At 38.6% G+C, this 21,666-nt stretch overlaps 1 protein-coding gene across 1 annotated transcript in view; it reads right to left on the bottom strand.

Moving 5' to 3' along the window:
* FAT4 (FAT atypical cadherin 4) overlaps nt 1-21,666 on the bottom strand; it is a 230,837-nt gene that overhangs the window by 73,108 nt on the left and 136,063 nt on the right. Inside the window, exon 6 of the mRNA XM_032775006.2 lies at nt 21,371-21,545. Within this exon, the coding sequence (XP_032630897.1) occupies nt 21,371-21,545 (175 nt within the window). The remainder of the gene's footprint in view (nt 1-21,370; nt 21,546-21,666) is intronic.

Raw genomic sequence — 21,666 nt, 5'->3', positions numbered from 1 at the left:
GTTCGCTCCCTTGTAACTGACTGACTAGCTCACATCCACTGACTTTTGGGCAGTTGCTGAGAAATAAGAAATTACACATGAAGACACTTTCAATGGAAAAACAGTGATGTGGGGCCAAATTCTGCAGTCCTCAACCAAGCAGAACTCTCAGTTGAAGTTCTGCTTGATTAAGGACCACAGGTTTTGGTCCTTTTTAATTTGGTGACTAAGTCGGTTGCATTAGACTTAAATGCCATATTTGTGGTGACAAATGTAGTTTCCATGGTCAGGCCAAGTTCCCAGATTTGAATTCTGCTTCGATAGCAGTTCTTTCTGAAGATTGTTCTGACAGTTTGTCAGAGGACCACAGGATTTTCCCCCAAGTTTCCCTGAATATATTTCATAATTAAGTTTAGTCCATTTTCCATTAACTTTAGCTATGACAGTCCTCCTATACAAATGCTAAAAATGTACCATAAGGGATTTTGATGATGCTTCAAAGTTAATTGCTGAAAAGTGTGGTGATCCTATACTGAGTGAGAGAATTTGCATTGCAAGCTCCAATAACTATCTCTGAATGTAAATAGATTCTGTTTAATTTTTTTATAAAAAATGCTAAACCCAAATCACACAAGACTCAGCAGATTCGTGCAGACAGTCTTGTATCTAGCAGAATTTAAATCTAGCAGTACTAAATTTAGCAGAAAACCCTGATGAGAATTCTCTCTGCTTTGGAGATTTGGTTTTAGATTTTTTACTCCAGTCTTGCATCATACCAATGCTGTCTCTACTGTTATTATTGTCATCAGTGTTATTTTATTTGTGATAGTGTCTTGTGGCTAGGCACTATACACACACACACACAAAGGAAAAATCCTCTCTGGTCCAAAGAGTTTATAATATAAGTATATGGCAAGAGACAAGTAGATAGAGCAGACAGATGGGAGGGCAAGGGAGGAGCATAGCACAAGATGTTATACAATTATGATTAACATAATAAGCTGCAATCACAGCACACCAGCAGCCCAGCCACTGTTCAGTAGTTTTTAGGCATCACAGCAGAGGTGAATTTTAAAGGACAAATTTAAAAGATGATGTGAGCTGTAATAAATCCTGTCTCTTCTTTCTCCATAACTTGCCCATATCTCCCCATTCCCCCCCTCAGCCCCTGTGTCCAGGCCCCAATTACTTCTTGCCTCACCTACTGGAGCTTCCTCCTTTCTGGCCATTAAGGTGCTCGCCATGCACCTCTTCATTCTCTCCAACACAATCAAGGGAGGGGAAATCCCACAACACTAACTACAAGTATTTAACAGGAGAAACTTGATAAATGTTGCTATTGTTATTAACAATCATAATTATCTTCTATCATTGGATTTAATCCTGCAAGGTGCTGAGCATCCTCAATTCCCTGTGAAGTAAACAGAAGTTGAGGGCACCTCATCAGAGGCCCAGCAACGTATAGGATCAGGCCCTGATTCATGCAAGCCAACCCAAAAGTGCTTTTCTGGATCAAGCCATCATTCATGGCTACTTATTAAGGCAAAACTATCATTAAAGAAGTTGGAGATCTATGTGAGTAGAAAGTCTCCAACAGGGTCCACAAGAGAAAAAAAAAGAATTGTACTGCTTTTAGATTAGAAAGTTATTTTCGTACTACTACGAAATTCCTGCATGAACCTTTTCACTCATGTCAATAACTTAACCATGTAAAACACAGAAATTAAAATATGTTATTAATGTTATTGAAATAATGTTATTACAGAGTGACCATTTCTAGGCCCTTGTCAAGTGAACCAGTGCCTCAGTTTCCCCTTCTTCAGTACCCCTAAGGTACTCACAGACCACACATATAGTGTTTAAAATGTACAACTCCTTTTTTGGGGATCAGGTTTACTAATATTGTAAGACAAAAAGTATCTGTGCTAAACTATTCACTCTTTACCCTTGTTGTCTCAGCTCCATGTTATTTCTGGCCTTTCTCCTTGGGCTTTACGGTCACTTGTATCAGGCCTCTTTAGGTTCACAGGCTCTAGTCCTAAGCCTCCTGCCCTCTGATGACCTGGGAGGTGGTAGCTTCCTAGCAATTTTCCTGACTTTGGACTCTGCTAGATTAAACTAAGAGTATTTCTTTATATTGTCCCAAAGGCAATCACACGATCCCAAGTCACCTGCCACCTCTGTCACATACTCAAGCTGGTAACTAAAATTCTCCAAATTCTGGCATCCTGTAACAGGGCATGCATGTGGCTAAAGGACCAGTGCCCTGATAGTTTAGTAAGTTATTTACAAAATGTAATCATAAATAAATAATAATAATAATAATAATTAATAGTATATCTACTCTGCCTCCCTTCTTCTAAACATCATGTGGCATCTTTGTTAACACAAAACAATATGAAGAATATTTCTTAATTTTGGAAACAGAGAAATGTTTCACTTTTTATGAAATGCACTATAACAGAACAGATCCCAGGACAGTTTCTGGGGCAGGACAACATTAACAGGAAGAAAAAATTATCATATGAATCACATTACATGTAATTTAGTGTTTTACAGTTAAGTCATTTGAAAAATAACATTTTAAAACAAGCTGGCATCTCAAGGCATGAATGATACTGTGACATCAAAAAGGTTCAAGCCAGTTAAACATATTTTATTAGAGCTATCTAACACTTATTCTTTAAAAATATTTATTACTGGATTATTGTGAGCTGCAGAGCAGAAATACTTTCTGAAATATCACAAGTATTAAATTCAATGTATTTGTGTATAATTGTCTATAAAATGAATTAAGTGATAAGGTTGCTGTAAAACTTAATCTGTCTTAAGATGCACATAAATTAATCATGGGATTTGAATAAGCAACAGTCCTGCAATAAGCAAGAATTTATAAGAAGTAGGAACAAGAATTATGAAACAGCTAGCTACACCATAATCATGAATTATTGACAATAATGTTATATGAAAATCTATGGTAAGTACAAAATTGCAGATGTATATCGAAGTTTAAATGAAGTGCCATTGTAACACAACATTACGATCAACTCACTGGAAAATGCTACTCTTATTTCTAAATGCAGTTTCAAATCCTATCTCTAATTTAAGGAATGACTTTCAGGACTAATTATTTTCAGTGTGCTGCAGTGCAGCACATAAGGTCCTGCTATGATTAATGAAAGCTAACTAAGTCCCCACACACAGCTAAAATGGGGCCTCTTATGATTTCTTTTAGTACTCTTAAAGATATGTCTCTTACCTGAAAGATATACACTTAAAGATATATATTTGTCTAGCAGAAGAAAAAAAAATATTAAATATAAGCAGTCTAAGCTTGTTAGCTTTGGAAGTCAAGTAAACTAATGTGGAACCATTGATACCTGTTTCTAGCAGGCCAGCAGGCTATCACATGGCATTCCCATATGATGGACAGGGTGGATTTGCAATCCATTATACCTGAAATTTACTTGTTATAGTACAGCAAACCAGACTGACTTATATGGATTTTGACCCAGGCCTGTCAAGCCTAGAAAATGGAAATGGTCGTGGATTTCAGACGACTGCTGAACATATCACATGTACTGTGAGGTGGAATGTTAGAACTCTGTTCGCTCTAGTACAGACTGAGCTAGTAGCAGAAGAAAAAAGGAAGTTATAGGTTTCCTTTACTGCCATACATTAGACATATTGGCTGGATACAGGAGAATTCATAGTTGGAAATTATACCTTCCTTTACACCTGACATTCAGGTGGACAAGCAAAGCACAGGGATCGGGTGGCCATTGCAGTGGACAAGAGAACAGTGACTTCAGTGAGCAGCTGGAAACTGATGTTTGAGAGGATTTTCATAGCCAGATTTACTACTGTTGTTGACAAGCTGATCTGCACCAACAAAAGCAGCAGAAAAGGAAGAGACAAAAGGATTTTATCAACAGTTAGATGGCATTGTAGATGAGATTCCTGGTCATGATATGATTTTGATAATGAGAGATATGAATGCAAAAGGTTGGTAGATGACATGGTAAGCAAATGAGCAGTGTTGGACCACATAGCACTGGGGCAGCAAACGATAATGAGGAAAGGTTAAAAACTTGCTGTGAGATGCACAATCTGAGTATTGGTGGTACATGGTTTCCTCACAAAGATATACACAAGGTTATACGGAACTCACCAGTCAGTTAAATTAAAACCCAGATTGACCACATTATTTTTAGTAAAAGGCACTGGGCACTGTTGGATGTTAAGAGTCTATAGGAATACCGAATGTGGGAGTGATCATGTCTACTAATGGAAAAGATTCAGATGAAGTTAAAGTCCAAGATAAAGGTGACTGCAACTAGAGCTAAATTTGATCTTGATAAGTGAAAGGATAGTTCTGTGAGGTAGGTATAAAAGTTGATGCTTGAAGAATATTTCAGACCACTGATTTGCAATGACGAAGAAATCTCACCACAGACTGGATGGAAAATATTCAAGAAAGAGACACAAAATACAGCTAAGGAAGTTATTGGAAGGCCTAAGCAAACAATGAAAACCAGGACAAGCACCAAAACAAGAACACTGCAGGAAAAGTATAAACATTTCAAGGTTGCTGGGAAAGCAGAAGTAGTAAAAGCATTGCACAATGTGGTGAATCACAAAAATTGGACAAGCAGAAGTTCTGGAAAGAAGAGGTTCAACAACTAGGTAACACATCAAGAAAACAAGATATGAAAATGAGGTTAAGTTGTATGGAAGCACAGTCAGGCCAATGATGTAAGTGGTAAGAATGGTCACTGGTGAACTGACAACAAATGCCAAAGTAGTGCTGAAAATATGGAAGGATCATTTTGACCAAGTGCAGAACCCTGAAGTTCATCCAGATGCAAGCATTCTAGACATGCTAGAGGAACAGGGCAGCTTGCAAGACAAAATGTATCTCAGCATTAAACCACCATCAGAAAAAGAAATAGAAAAAGAAGCAGAAATGGTGAAGCTGCAGGAATAGACAATATTCCAGCTCAACTGCTAAAAACAAACAGGACAAGACTTATCAAAGTATTAGGGAAAACAGATATGAGAAGGCACAGAAGCAAGAGAAGGTACTGGGTGACTAGCTAAATGCAATAGTTCTATCAATCCTAAGAAAGGAGATCCTGCTGATTAGAATAATTACAGAGTTGTAAGATCATTATCAGTACTAGGAAAAATCATGATGAAAATAGGTGGAAACAGATTAATGCCAGTTTTAGAGGAAGTAGTAGAGAAGGAACAGTGTGGCTTCAGATCAGGCAGAAGTTTCATTGATCAGATATTCACACTCTGACAGTGATGGGGGGGGAAGGGGGAGTAAGAATGGGGATTAAAGATGTTTGCAGTTTTCATCAACTTCACTAAGGCTTTTGATTAAGTTTGGAGGAAAGTAGTAAAATCTCCTGGAGTTCCAGATATGATAACTGCAATTATAAAAGTTATGTACAAAGACTCCTGTAGTACTGTAAGAACTGGAGGATAATTAAGTAACTAGTTCAAATCAAAGTTTGATTTAAGACAAGGGGCATGGAATTGCAGTGTTCATCATGTTTTTAAACTGCACATTAAGAGTGAGAGAGTGGGAGGGTGTGACATTGGGTAAAGAGTGAAACTCTTTAGCTTCTGCAGATGATGTACAACTAACACATACATTTGAATCAAAGATACTTTTTGCTTTCTTGGAAAATTGGTGTAGTCGACTTGAACTTACAAGCACTTTATCTCCTTGTCATTTATTTTATCTTGGAAAAGGGACAAGAGATAAAAGTATTGAATGAAGCAATGAAGTCACAGAACAAGAAAAATCTTATATGTACCTAGGAAGCTTGATCTGTGCCAAAGATGAGGTTAAAAGGAGATGTACTTTAGCTACAAGTGCTGCATGAAATTATGAACTGATGCTTTTTCACCTGGAACCAAACGTAATTTTATCAAAACAGTTCACTAACAATATAACTGTTTGGAAACAGATACATTAAATGAAACAGACATCAAAAGACTGTAGGTCTTTTAAGAAAAAGTTAAGAGAGTAGGCTCCTCTGTGAAATCGGACTATGGATTGGCTGCAATCAAAAAGATTACAACGGTGGGGACATCGTAGAAGACAAACAGATGATAGGATGCCAAAGAAAATAACGCATATGTAACCAAAGACAGTAGACCTAGAGGTCAACCATCAACTAGATGGCAGGATATCAGATGCAGGGGCATGACCTGGCTGGGCTAAATGGACGAACAAAACATGGACAGGAATGAATGATGGTGCTGTACTGCTTCCCATCTCTGTAAAGGTGTTTTTGGATGAGAAGATGATGATGATGGGTGTGTATGGTGGGGGGGGGGAGTGGTTCCACGCCTTTTAATGCAAAATACATTGATTTTTATCTACAGCAGTGGCTCCAAATCTTGACTGTGAATAGGCAAAGTACCATCTGTATTCAGGAAAGCCCTAAGGAACATGCTAAAAATTAAAAGTGATGTAACACAGTAGTGAATCAGGCCTAAATATTGCTTTCTTACACAAACAAAACTGCTAGTAGTTTTAATGTTAAAAGTGAACTGAAAATATTTTGTTTTGTAATGAACAATCCTGTGAGGTGCCGAGTTCCTCCAGAGAGATGCTGAATGCCCATAAAGATTTTTTAAGCCAACAGGAGCGATCACCCTCCAGGATCAGGCTCTCCCTAAGATTGTCCAAAGTTCATCATGCATCTTTGATTCCCCTCTGCTCCCTTCTGCCCAGTGTTCAAGCTCCAGTCCATATCCTAACATTCTAACCTCTGGACAATTACAAACAATTGCCCTTTAAAACACCCCAAACAATCTATTTAAATAATATATCAAAAACCAACAGTGCTAACAAATAGAGCTTTATCTCATTGGAACAACAAGATTTCTTGCTTCCCACTTAGCACTCATTCTGAGCCCTGGAAGGTCCTGAGATTTTAGAGCTTAAAATCATGGCATACAGGGGTTTAGACAAGGTATCTTAGGTCATTTTTAGAGGTTTGTGATTCCATTTAAATCAGCTGGACTCCTGATAATGAAGCAAGCATGATAAACAGTAACAGTGACAAGAGACTTCTCTGCAGAGGACTCCTTCTGCCCAATCCCTGTATGCCCATGTACTCACACCTGGCCTACATGAACCAAATTTTGTGCAAACCTCAGTAAGGTTGCACAGGGTGAGAGAATGTCAGAATGTGGCCTATTATCAGTAATTTATAGTAATTTTAGTAATATTTTGGTTTCTTTTCAATTTTTTTAAAAATGTTATTTCTTTGAGGGTGCCTTCTATTTTGAGAATGTTTCTTTAGTGTTTTATCATCACATTTTTTCAAAACAAAAAACACATGGATCCTGCAATAGCACAGAATATCCAGGTTGAAAGGTTTTACTCAGGAGGAGAAAAAAGTCAGGCATTCACTGGATAATTAATAAAATACAGGCTTTTAATGTTAACACTGACTGAAGAAATGTAGATGATTAGAATGACAGCTTAAGCAAATCTTTAAAATCTAGAGGAACAGATTAGTATTTAATTTGCTATGACTTTGAAATTTCAAAGCCTGGTTTACATTACCAGCGGTCTATGTGAAAGCCAATATAAGAGTTTACTTTCTATTTGTCAGTCACTAAGAATCAAACTTATATAAATTTATAAAAAATAAATTCAGACAAATGCCCGCAGAAGATCCTCATGTAACCTGGGATTGTTTTAGAATTTTTTGGTAACCTCAGTAATAAAAAGCACTGCATTCAGAAAGAAAAGCATTTTACATTAATGTATTTACAACACAAACAACAAAAAAAAAACCCCGGCATATAAGAAAACAGTTGGATGGGGAGGAGTGATAGGGAAGACAGCAGGTAGGTCTCCTCCAAATCTCTGGGGAAAACTGGTGCACATTACAGACCAAGGTTGCTGTGGCTTGTGCCATTTTCCCCCTATGTGCAGTGAACTTTTAAAGGAAGTTCCAGGGCTGGCACAAGCATGGGAGCTGTGAAAAAGCTATATTACCAAGAAGCTACAGGGAATCTGGAGGGCGGGCAGCTGTGCAGAAGCAAGGTGCTCTTTCTGCTTCATGCTACTTATACCAACCTCAGATGTACTTTTGGAGGAGATCTATCAGCAGCCTTCTTCTACTCCACATGCAAACATTTTCTTCTGGCTGGTCTCCCATAATATGCATGGATATCAGAAAATCTTCAGCTTTAGAGAGTGGAATCACCCACATTTTTCCATAAGAGGAAGGGGAAACAAACAGTGACTCCCTCCATCATACAGAATTGTAAGGAAATTAATTGCAGGCAGATTGTAGTAGACACAGTACAGGTAGTTTCATCTCACTCATCTCACAGAATTTCCACTCCACACAGCCAGAATAACAAACACAGAGAAAAAAATGACATGGACAGGAATGAATGGCGGTGCTGTACTCAGTTATGCCTCCACTTTGCTTTAATACTCATGAGTAATGCACTCACACCAAATGTATGGAACTAAATATTTCCTCCCTTTCACCATTAGACATTCTTTCTGCACATATGTACATTGAAAGATACACAAAAGGAGAGATCACTGTAGTTATATCTTCTGCTAATTACTATATGGTTACTGTGAAACAACACCTGTTATCTTCATCTGGTTTAATTCTGGAACACATGGGCAGAGTAAGCTCTTTTGACCTACTGTAATGCTCAAGTACATGACAGTGTTTTCTCTTCAGCTTTAAATACCATAGTTGCAGTTTGGCATGGAAGGAGAAATGATTACCAAAATGTTTAGTGAATCTGGATTGACAGAAGAAAACAGACAGAGACTGACAAATATCAGGCAAGGCAACTCCTGAATATGTTAATAGAAAGTTTAGCAAAACAGCTCAGTTATGTGGTGAAGTTATATATACAGCATAGAGAAAAACAAGAAAATACAAAAACAGAAATATGCTGTTTAGTTTGTGATCTACACATTGTTCATTTAAAAATATGCACAGGTTCTGGGTCTTGTCATTTGTGACATATTTTACAATTTTGGAAATAATGAAGCTATTATTCCTTTCAAAACTCAGAAGCCTGAAGTCTCTGTAAGTACTAAAATATCACAATTAAGTGCTAGAAAATTGACAATAGACTTGTAAAAAAAAGTACAGGCACCTGCTTTACCAAAAGAACACAGAAAGATTAAGTAAAATAAAATGAGTAAGACCGAATGACTAACTAAAGTTCAAACTCCAAGCAGATTACAATTTTTTGTAGGCTCCCGTAAATTAAACACATCATTATCCTGAAACAGGGAAAGCAATTCAAAAGAAATCGAATTTTTGCTTAACTGAAATCTGTTGCTTTGCAACAAAGCTGATTTCATTCCTGCAGTCAAATATTCAGTGAATGGGTCCCAGACTGGAAGTTGTGTGTGTTATTAGAAAGCATTAACATTTTCATGAAGTAAATGAGGTTTTTCTCACAGTGGAGCAGCCAATCTTTCTAAACGCATTAAAAGACAGACAGGGTCCACTGCTCCATGTTGGTGTGTTTTTAAATAATTATGGAGATGCTGTAACCTCTTCATAGTAAAGTCTGCAAACAGCATCCATTATGAAGCTGTATTTTAGTGTTCATGTAACTCAGCTTGGAACACGAATTTGGCTTAAAAACTCTCAATTTGACCCCGAACACAAAGGAGAATGTATATACAAAATCTGAAGGAAATTTTGGGTTATCAGTCATTAAAAGTTACCTATTTTTGAAAAACTGACTTTTATCTTCCTCTAGCTCCAAAACAGCTTTTCATTATATCTTCAAAATTTTATGTAGTTAACTCCCTTTCAAAACTTGTGAACCTAATATATTTGTGTTAAAAAATTGTAACTAAGCAATCTTATTAATGACTTTTGTTGTGGATGGTTTGGGAGCCAATCCTGTTTCCACCAATTTAACAGGTGACAGCTAAGGGATAACTTCCTTTAGCTCAAGATGTAAAGGTAAAATTCAAGAATGTACAAAGAATCTCGCTGGTGACACAAAGCAAGAGCCATTTTCCCCACTGAGATTTGGTGGTAGAATGAGAAAATTTGAAAGCTGCGAAGGAAAAGAAAATGTTTTAAGCTTTGGCAAGCGACAATCCCACAGCAAGATTTTCAGGGGTACAAAAAAGCCAAAAAGAAAAAGAAAAAGTAAAAGGTGGCAAACTCTAAAGCTAAACTCAAGGAAGGCTTATATGCCAATCTTGAAATGAAGGACGATGAGAAAGAAACATTTAGATTGGCAAAGACATGCAATAAGAAAAGTAAAGGTATTAGTGAGATCAAAGTAATTAAAGATGAAAGTGGAAGTGAATTAATCAATGAGAACCAGATTAAGGAAAGTGGAGAAATTACTTTGAAGGCTTATGAATGAACAGAATCCAAGAGAACCCTGCCATATGATAAAACCCAACCAGGGTATAGTGGCAACAGTCCTAGAAGAAGTTGCAGAAGCATCAAGCAACCTGAAAAATAAGAATGCTCTCAGATGCAATGGCATGCCACAACCATGGAAGTGCCTGGAGCAAGTAGGTGTAAACATACTGACACACTAGTTTTAATTGTGTTGTGAGAGGGCTGGGCTTGCTGGCGATACAGCCCAGTGGTTAGGTCCCTGGATCACAACTCTCCCATTTGTAGTATCCCCTGCTGATGACCACTCTGGCATGGCAGTGGATAGTAGATAGTAACTCAGACCTCCAGCCAGATCACTACTGAAGTCTATCCCTTTCTAGGGTAATCGAGTCCAAGAAAGTATAAATGTCCAGTATCATCCAAAAAGGAGTTTCTAACCCAACTCAAAGCCTCAGAAGTCCTCACACCCTTATTTCAGAACTTTCAATATCTTTAACCCGCCTTCCCCCTTATCTCAAAGAGGCCGGGGGACTTGGGCCCTCCCTCACTACAAGGCTCTGACCAAGCAGTATCAAGCTTCCCTGGGTCACTTCCTGCCACTCAGTTTCTCAGTCCAGGGTGTGGTCACAGCCTCACAAATAATCCAAGAAAAAACAGAGCAAAGGATTCCTTAATCCTTTATAACAAATTAGTCCCTCTCCTGGGGCCTGAGGTAGCTGCCGCTTGCGAGTTCTTCTTCCCTGCAGCAAGGACTCTTTCAGGGTTCTCATGATAAGTCCATCCCCCTATCTTATCTGCTATTCTCCCTTTTCTGAGCTGTCTGGCTATCTTTTAAATTCCTCCTCTGTAGGTGCGATGAGCCAAGGCAACTTGGGCACAGAATTGCCCCTTAACTTCTTCTATCCTCATGTGGGGTTTATACATCCAGTAACAACATGGTACCAATTACGGGGGGGGGGGGGGGTAATGTTCCCACGCTAGAAGGACCTTTAGCCTGTGTATGAAAACCTGGGAAAGCCAAGGCAACTTGGGCACAGAATTGCCCCTTAACTTCTTCTATCCTCATGTGGGGTTTATACATCCAGTAACAACATGGTACCAATTACGGGGGGGGGGGGGGGAGACATGAGAATCCAGGCTTAGATAATTTGGGCATATGAAAATAAGATCAGAAGAATATATAGGAAACAAGCTCCTTAAACTTAAATATGTAGGGTACGAGAAGGGTTGGAAGGCCCCAAACTAGATGGATGAATGTTATACAAAAGGATGTGATTAACTGTGAAGTTTCTGAAGAACTGCTTCAAGACAGGCTAAAGTGGAGAAGATGGACTTGAAGAGCCAACCTCACATGGGTAGGAGTAATGCTTGAAGAAGAGCTCTAAGAGATAAAGACTTAGATTTCAGAGCTTTACAAATAGATTTCTAGTTCCAATTCTGAAGGTGGTGGTTTGTTATGAGAGGTTGCACTTAGAGTATTTTTAAGGATCCATATTATTAAATATCATTAAAATGAAGCATTTCCTGGGTTCAGTCAGAGAAAATCTGAATTTTTACTTAGAAGGAACAAAATTAGAGAAGTTACCAGGAAAGTAAATTTAACTCCTATGAAAAATGTCAAGGGTTTGGGGAAAAGTATTGTCCTAAATTGGGATAAGAAACCAAAACCTTGAACACTTTCATGGGAGTTAAATTTTGCAATATTTCTTTTAGGGAACATTGGAACATTCCTACAATTGGAACATTTTGGTGTTTCAGAAACAAAATATGCTCCTGGGAGCCCTGATGCCTTTGCACTTTGGCCAACGAGCCAGGGAAGCAGGCAACCCTACCGGCGGGCTGCTGGGGAGGTGCATAGGCAGGCAAGCATCAGGAAAGCTGCCTGGTCTCCTTTGAAAGGTTAATTGAAATCGACAATTCCCATAGAATGTTTTGATTTCAATGAACTGGCATTTTTCCAACAGAATATTATTCCAGAGGAAAATTTCTGACCAGCTTCAGCCAAAGTTCTATGGAGCAAGGTCTGAGACCCACCACATCATATAATGCAGCTCATTTGGACTAACACTACTACCTAATGTTTTACATTTGGGTGAGGTGATATATACATGAGAGGAAGGGTTATTGTGTTATTTCTGGTTTATAATCCTTTTATTTTTTTAAAATAAAAGTTTATTTATTTTTATAAATAAAAATGATCTTATAACTAGTGTCTATGAACTCTGTCTGCATCAAACTGAGGTTTCAGTTGCCTGTGTGATTAAACAGGAGAACTGGAGGTAAGAAATTACAACCAGAGCTCAGAATTCAAAGGGATTGCTGCAGAGCCGGATGAGCTCAAGGGATAGGATTAACCTCTCACAACTTAATAGTTTCAGAGTTTGTCAGAAAATTCTTTAGTCACTAAAAAGACAACTGGTTCAGGGAAACTAAAAGATAATTATATTGGTTAATCTGAAATCCTTATAAAATTACAAAGCCACTAGGTCCTTTGAGTCCTACTCTGAAAGTCTTGGATTGAGAACTTGATCCCCTAGAAATATATCAGACCATCATTGTCCTGGACACCACAGGAAGAAAGGGAAGAAACCAGGAATGTTGTTTAACTTGGCTGTGACTTTATTAAGTAACACATCTAGGAACTTCATGGAAATAACTTGTCGAGTGCAGATCATCCTTCCTTTTGTAATTTGTACTACCTCGGGAAAGGCTGCTGCCAGCTCCTCACCCCATTAACCTGGTCCCAGAACCACAGAACAGACCCTTACTCCCTTCATTCAAGGGTTGTCTCTCTATTGTACCAGATATTAGGAGCACCAGTCCCATCCCTCAGCTTGTTTAGAAGATAGGTTTCATAGCGGTAGCCGTGTTGGTCTGTATCAGCAAAAGCAACAAGGAGTCCTTGTGGCACCTTAGAGACTAACAAATTTATTTCGGCATAAGATTTTGTGGGCTAAAACCCAATTGTTTAGGAGATGCTTTTCCTAATCCATTTACAATTCCAGTGTATGAGGGAACTAGACCCTACTGATTGATCACACCCGCACTGGGCACCTGCCAAAGTGCACCAACATGAACACCTTCAGTATAATGCAGGCCATAAAACTTCCCCAAACATTATTCCTAGAGCATATAAATATCCAATCTCGATTTTAAAATTGTTGGTGATGGAAAATCCATCACAACCTTTAGTTGATTGTTCCAGAGGTTATTTACCCTTACTGTTAAAAATTTACACCCTATTTCCAGTCTGGTTTTGTCTAGCTTCAACTTCCAGCCATTGGGCTGAAGAGTCCATTATCAAATACTTATTCCTGAAGTAGGTTTTTACAAACTGTGGTCATGTCACCCCTTAAGCTTCTCTGTTAAGCCAAACAAATTGAGCAACTTGAGTCTATAACTACAAGGCAGATTTTCTAAACCTTCAGTCATTCTCATGGTTCTTCTCTGAACCCTCTCCAATTTAACAGCATCCTTCTTGAACTTTGGGCATCAGAACTGGACACAGTATTCCAGCAGCACCAGTGCCAAACACAGATGTAAAATAAACTCCCTCCTCCTATTCAATATCTACCTGATAATGCAACCAAGGATCACACTAGCCCTTTTGACAATGAAATAGAAAGGCTGGCAGGGTCTATTTAGAGCCATGACTCGTGCTGGCACATACTGTGCAACCTCCCCACAATAATTTCTGTAATGGGTTTGTGACCTAAACAGATGCCAGTTAGTAATTTGCTGCAATCAAACTCAGATCTCCTACAGTGAAAGGCTTGGGCATTAATCTATCATATCATAGAGCCCTTAGAACTTTTCTGTAATCTAATGATGTATAAAGTGCAACTCATTTGGGATGCTTCTGAGAGAAGACTGATATGCATAGTAAAACTACAGCATTTTTACCCAGAATTATGTTAAGCTTCCCAGCAAAAAGATGCATTTTGAAAAAAAAAAGAAAAGAAAAATAGAAAGAGATTTTAGGGGCAACTGTTCACATGCACATGTAAAACATGCACATCTTCATTTGTTCATATTGTGTTTAAGTCACTGAGGCTGCAATAGGTGAAGATACATGTTTGTGGGCACAAAGGGTACATACTCCAAATGGCCTCGAAGACTCAACATTTTTAACAAATAAAATTGAACTTAAACAATGAGATGAACTTAAAAACATTTTTTTAAACCAACAATTACTTATTCTTTAAGTCATTGTTGTAGACAGAAAATACGGGGGAGGCTGGTTCCCTTAGAAACTGCTGACCAAATCAATTTGGTCTGCTTATGACTCTTGTGTATCCCACAGTGAGCTCCGTTTAATCATGGTTGCATGTTATTGAATTGTACTTTAAAAACATCACATACAACTGGTGAAGATTAACCTTCAGGATAAGTATTCATGCCATATGCTCATGTTTTACAGGTCTTACCCTAGCAATTAAGCTTCCTGACATTGTCATCCTGGAGGTGAAGAATTAGCTAACAGACTTCCAATTTATAAGGTGTAATGTGCTGTTTAAGCAGGGTTTAAGATCATTATGACTGGAAAATTTTAATAGTTTTTAAAGAGCAGGACATTTGCCTTGCATAGCACTGTTACCACTCAAGTATTTATCTTCTTATTCTTTCAAGAGGATGAAGTATTCACACACATATACACGATTGCCCACAGCTGGCAGTTTCCAAACCCACCGGCACATTTGTCTCAGTTTCATGTAAAAGTGACATATCCATGACGAAAGTATTCTTAAAACACTTTCTGCCTAATATTTACAAAGCTAAGTATAACATATGGAGTAATATTTAGGCAAAAGATGCAACTACAGCAGCTTAGGAATGTAACAGTTTACATTTCCAATAGCTTTATAATTCTTGCCTGCCTTTGGACTTCTTGAGTATCAAGAGCTATGATTCTAGCCTACTTTCCTAAACTATAAGCAATATGGTATTAGAGAGAGAAGGGCCTATTTAGATACATTTTCAAAAAAAGATATACCTGCTTTGCATACCTAAAACTGGCAAGTCTATATAAAACAAACAAGATGGCGCTCATGCCAGCTCATAGTTGGAAATCTTCACTTCATGCCTTTATTCTTTTAAATCAATATTGTATAGTATTATGGTGAAACCTAAACTACCTGATATATATTTCAGAGGCAATGCCAACATCAGTTCTCATTTTGTCACCATGCTCACTTGGAACATTCTCAGTAAATTGATGATGACGAGCCATCCTAAACACATGCCTGTCCAGCACAGAATGAACAAAGCTTTATTGTAACACTGTGCACTACTGGTTGGCAGGAGTAAATGTATTAACTTAAGTTTGTATGTGTGAGATGATGTAGTCATTGCTGTTCTCCTTGTTCCATGGAATTGTATCTGTTTTGCTAAGAACCCTACAAATGATTGTAAACTGATGTTGGCATCTGACTCAATTTTTATGCTCTGCTGGTGACTGTATGCCTAACTTGATCAGGGAAAGGGACAGACTATTGATGGTAGAAGTGGATGTCTGCTGGGGGTTATACCTGGGGAAAGCACAAAGGGGAGAAGAGAAAGTGGGTATTTGGAAATAAAGAAAAGAGTGAAAAGCAACTGGCTAAAAGGTAGAGGTATACTAAGGGTAAAACATATTACTCTCTTCATATTGTTCTGCAGATACATTATTGCATATCATTGTGTCCTACTCAAGCTTGCCATATGCTATGGTAAACTTTGTGGTCTCTTATGTGCATATGTGCTGGCACTCAAGAGATTTGCCGAAGCAAATCTACAGGAAACTTGAAAAATCAGCTACAGCCAGCTGAGGAGTGAAAGAACTGTACTTTCCTCACAGTGGAAGCTCTCTAAATTGCTTATGGTAATAAATAATATAGATTGAAATAAATGAGTAGAAACACCTCCACACAGTAGCTACTTCCTTTGGGAAATATACAGTAGCAATTCACTTTGTCTTTTGTATTATACCATAAATGGTACTTAGTATTTCCTTTAGTCTAGCTAAACATACTTACTGCAAATTGATCTTTAAACATACTTACTGCAAATTGATCTTTACAAATAGCCAAATCTCTTTTAATCAGAAAATGAAAGAAAATGACAAATATTGACTAGTAAGCTAACCCATAAAAGTGAATCACACCAGTATTCAGTGTTATTCTTAGGTACTCCTGTATGTACCCCAGGCTGCCTGGCAAGGTAGTGTCATATACAGAAGTATCTGTGAGCACTTTCTTTTTACAACTTTCTGCAAAGTTTCCCTTTGGGAATTTTTCCTGATGGTGAATGGCACTCATTAACTGTCTGTTCTCATGTATTAGTTGGTAATGGAATAACCCTCATCTGTTGAGAAAGACGAACATTTGCACTTGGGAATCAACCTTTTTAGGTTGTGGTAAATCAACCTCAAAGGGCATATTTTTCCTTGAAAAGGCATGTTCTCAACTACTTTCAAGTGAAACTAGCAGAAATATTTAAGAAATAATACATATTTCTGTTTATAGACTAGACAATTTTATTGATTAAGGGCACAGTTAGAAAAAAAGGCTTAAGCCTGGATCCTCCCGTGGGAGTTTGACACCCAAATACCTTTGAGAATCTGTGCCTTATTTGTCTAGTGCAAAAAATCTTAGGGTATTTCTAATTATAATGCTAAAATATGTATAGAGTAATTAAATTTCTAGCTGCATTATTCGTCCTAGTCTTATGATTCTCTTAGCCCATAAAACAAAGGAGAAGCCTACAGCAGACTGACCTCATTATGATTCAGGCTGTCTTATTTAAACCAATTATGAGATATGAATCCGTGCCAAATACAAAAATCTAGTCTGTCTCTCTTGCACACCTTTTAGAACTGAAGAACAGAGTTAGTTTAAAAGATATGGGTTGATCTAAATAAATTTACATATTTTTTGCTGTGGAAGACATCAAAACAGAGAATAACTCACTAACAAGCAGTCAGGCAGAAGCAGTTCATTCCATTTGAAACCCACTTTTTTCAAATACCTTGTCAAATGCTGATATATTTCATCACCTTCTCACAATCTCAACAGAAAGGACTCACTTTATAAGGAGAAATGTTGGAAAGGGTAGTTGGACCCTAAACATTCACAGTGAGATTTTGAAAAGCTCTCAGATTTGGCCTACATGCTCAGTTTTACCTTTGATTTTAATGGAAACAGAGTTAGGTCAACACTAAGTGTTCTGAAAAATCCCATCCTTACTATGAGTTGATGGGTGATTTGCATAACAATGATGGCCTGGCTCCAAATTGAGGACCCAGTCCTTTAATCCTTATTCACATGAAGCTGGATTACATGTCTTGTACATGGCCTTCTGAAGGGAATACTACAGACTTCGCCTTCCCTGAGAGTCTCAAGGGGAGAGTTTGTGCCTCCTGAGGCTCTTTGAAACATAGGGAGCTGAACTTTGGTCCACCTAATTGCTCCCCCTGGAGCATCAGTCCACCCTGCCCATGGCCCAACTTCCTCTACATGCCTTTTTGGGCTACTTGCTTGCTGGAAGAGGAAAGGGTAAATAGTTTCTGTTCACAAGGATAGCTCTGGTGTGTGGCCATGGCACGGGCTGTGCAAAGAGGTAAACTCCTCACGTAATCTCCTGCTGCAGATACATAAAAGCCTATGTTAATGGATCATAACTTCTATGAAGGTAACCTTTGCCCACCTGCATGCTTGAAAGGAAGAATGCAAATCTTCATCACAAAGATTCTCTATAGTAAAATATATTAATCAAAGTGGTATACCAATAACTGCTAACTATAACAAGCAATCCACTCTCATTTGTTTTTCAGAGTAGTATTAAAACTACATTAAAACTACTGGTTGCTAGTTTATTTTGAAAGAAAAAAAAAACATGAACAAGGCTTTGCATTAGCAGCTGCATATCTGGTTCTAGCTGTGCTGTGCAGTAAGATACCATTCTGCAAATGCAAGATGATGTAGTTGTAGTTCATTTCAACAGTAGACTGGGGCAGCTATCAGGTTTCCAGATGTGCTACTCAATATCCATGCAACTAACAAATAAAAGGATGGTGATGGTTGGAATGCTAGAATTTTCTCCACAATAACATTCAAAGAGTTAAAGAAGTTGAGATAAAAGCTGCTGCTCCAATTTTTGTCACACTGCCAGAGTTTAATGTCTATCCATCTCTGAATTTCCACCAGATAGAGCAAAAAGTAAACTCTCTCTTCTCCCATCAAATTTGCCTTAAAGAAAGGTACAACTAAGCCAAACAGTGATTTATGTGCTAGAAACAGACCCATAAAACTACTTTTGAATGGTTGCATGTTGGTGTCTTGGTAAACAAGCAACTAGAGTTTTTGGAGGAGCATCTGCAACACCATCATATTATTCTAAAGTTCATCATTTTGCCTGTCACTCCCACTTATAAATCACATCTGTGCATTCACGTATTCTGATTGGTGGCATATGCTGTAAGAGGGGCTCTCTAATTCAGAACAAAGGGGACTTTGGGGTTAAATCCTGCAAGGTGTTGAGTATGCCTGTGAGGTTCTAAAACTTCAAGAACTGACTAAATATGAGTTCACAATCCTCACAACTTCTTAGGCACTTGGAAGAATTTGTTCCTAGATTAAGAAGTTGTTAGGGAATGTGGCTAGTGAAGACATGAATGATGGCTGGAGATGTAGGGACTAAAACAAACAGGAAATATCAATAACTTTATTCCTATTATTAGTTCACATTGTCAGAGTACTTCTGGGAAACTGTGCATGAAAGTGTATTGAAAATAAAAATAACAATTATTATGCAGAAACAATTTGCTGTTCAACTGGCATTTAGTAACTATTTTAAAGTGCCAGATTATGGCCTGGCCTGAGCAACCATATGGGGCATAAGGAGGCTAAGACATTCACCTGTTCAACACACGCTCTTGCGCTGCCTCCCTAGATCTCTATTCCTTCCACACGCACATGGCCAGGGAGTGGATAAAGAGGGGTAGAAAGTGACTAGAACCTTGGCTCCACCCTCCCTATATGTTGATTAGTGCAGCTGACTGGAGTGGAGGGGGAGTAACCTGCTATCAGTAAGGACTGTTAGCAGATTATTACTCCCATGCAGAAGGAAGAGGAGTGCATGGAAGGAACTTTTCTCTAAAGTGCAATTCCTTTCTTGTGCTCCTGAGTGGTACAACTGTCTTGCACTCATTACATCAGTTAGTGCACAAGGTGCAGTGTGGCTCTACGTGTTCACAAAGGGCCTAATTTTGCCAGCCTTATTCCACATGAGTAACACCTTACTCCACAAAATACTATTCTGCATGAGTAAGGGTATCATAATCTGGTCTTCAGTGTATATGGGACTCTTAAAGCCAAATCTTGGCCTCTGAGGACTGCTGTGAGGGTGTTGCCGAGTATTAGCAGTTCAGCAGAACTGTTCTGAGGCATTCTGCCTGTTCAGGGTAGACACAGATAGAGTGTCTCAGGAAGCACCACAGGAAGTGTCATGTATGACTTCCTTACATCTGTTGCAGATAGGAGCAGCATGTGCTCTCCCAGTACCTGCTATGAAGGATAACAGGTATTCAGGTTGGGATCATAGCTAATACCAAACTGGCTGGCTATGACTTTGGGGACCCCGGAGAACGGCTTGGCTCACTAAATCAGCCCATAGCCTAAATATTCAGGGGACACCAGTAGAAGTGCAGTCACAAAACAACAACATAGGGAAAATAAACATGAAAGTGCATGAATTTTGCAGGTATGCTGAAGGGACATCCACAGGACAGTGTGCAGTTGAGTTTTCTTAGTAGTTGTGTCTATGAGTGTCAGGTGTCTATTCTGTCTACCCTTACATGGATTCACTGAAAGAAGAAAGGACAGGGCTTGGGCAGGCAGAATTTTGCCTTTGACGTGCTCCTCATAAATTTTCAGATTTAATTTCATCTGGATATCGAAAGAGATTTTCATTAGCAAAAAAATGAAATAAGAGGTACTTTATTAAGTAAGATGCTACTTGCACTGCTAAAAGCAAATCCAAAGGATTGTTTTTCTGATGAATTTCAGAAAGATGACCTTTTTTCAAGGTTTCAGCTTGCACTGCTTTCCAACCCAGCTTGACTGCTCACTACATAACACACTATTGGAAACAAGCTGAAAACCAGAAGCAAATCCTAACAGATAAAATACAAAATGCTTCAGAGAGACAGAGCTACTATAGGCAGAGAATTGGGCACATTATTCCTGTTATTGCTAAGTAGAATTATGTTTCTACATTTATATCAACTGGTTTAACAGGAATCCCCTAGAATTTCACTGTGCTTAACTAGACAAAATTTGTAAAGTGATTTAAGTATTTATTGTTATCATGGTCCCATTTAAGTCAAATGAAGTATCTGCGCTGGCTCTGCAGCTCCCATTGGCTGGGAACTGCAGTCAATGGAAGCTGTGGGGGCAGTGCCTTAGGGCGGAGGCAGTGTGCAGAGCTGCCTAGCTGTGCCTCCACCTTGGAGAAGCAGGGACTTGTCGCCGCTTACAGGGAGCCACCCAAAGTGAGCACCACCCAGATCTGGCACCTCATAACCCTTCCCGTGCCCCAACCCCTGCCTTGAGCTCCCTCCTGCACCTCCATCTTAGTTAACTGGAATTTTTTACTTACCCGCACCCCTCCTTCCCCCAACATGTCAGATAACAAAGCTTTTACTGTTATGAATTTTTTTGGTAAGAAAACTTAGATTCTGCAGCAAATTCTATGGCTGTAGAATCCAGGCATCCATGCAGGCATCTAAAAACTAGGGTAAAATTCTGGTCCCAGTAAAGTCAATGACAAAATTCCTATGGACTTCAGTGGAACCAGGATTTCATTCTAGGTGTGTTCATATAACTGAAGGTCTTTAACTTTACACATAACAACAATAAACAATACACAGACTTCAAATATGTTTCTATATACCAAAATTAGGCTTTGCAAAGCTTGCAAATAGCAAAAAAATGAATCCTGGGTGGCCTACACGTTTGATTTACCTGAATCAGCAGCTGTGATCAACAAGATGTACTGCTCCTTAGTCTCTCGATCCAGGGTTTGTACCAAGTGGAGCTCTCCATTGGCTGAGAGAGTAAAGGCACCGTCTTCATTTCCACCAACAACAAGGTATGTAAGTTTGCCATTTAGACCTTGATCATCATCCCTTGCTATAACCTACAAAAGTGACATAAGCACATCATAACAAATAATAATAATGAAGAGTACATGCTTGTGTGTGTTTGTCACCAAGATTGCCTTCTATAAGAAAGTATTTTATGAGGAACAGGAAATACTC

The sequence above is a fragment of the Chelonoidis abingdonii genome, chromosome 5, assembly GCF_003597395.2.
Source record: "Chelonoidis abingdonii isolate Lonesome George chromosome 5, CheloAbing_2.0, whole genome shotgun sequence".
In the NCBI taxonomy this organism is placed as follows: Eukaryota; Metazoa; Chordata; order Testudines; family Testudinidae; genus Chelonoidis; species Chelonoidis abingdonii.
Note: the sequence above shows the minus strand (reverse complement) of the source record. Positions and strands in the feature narration are given on the sequence as shown.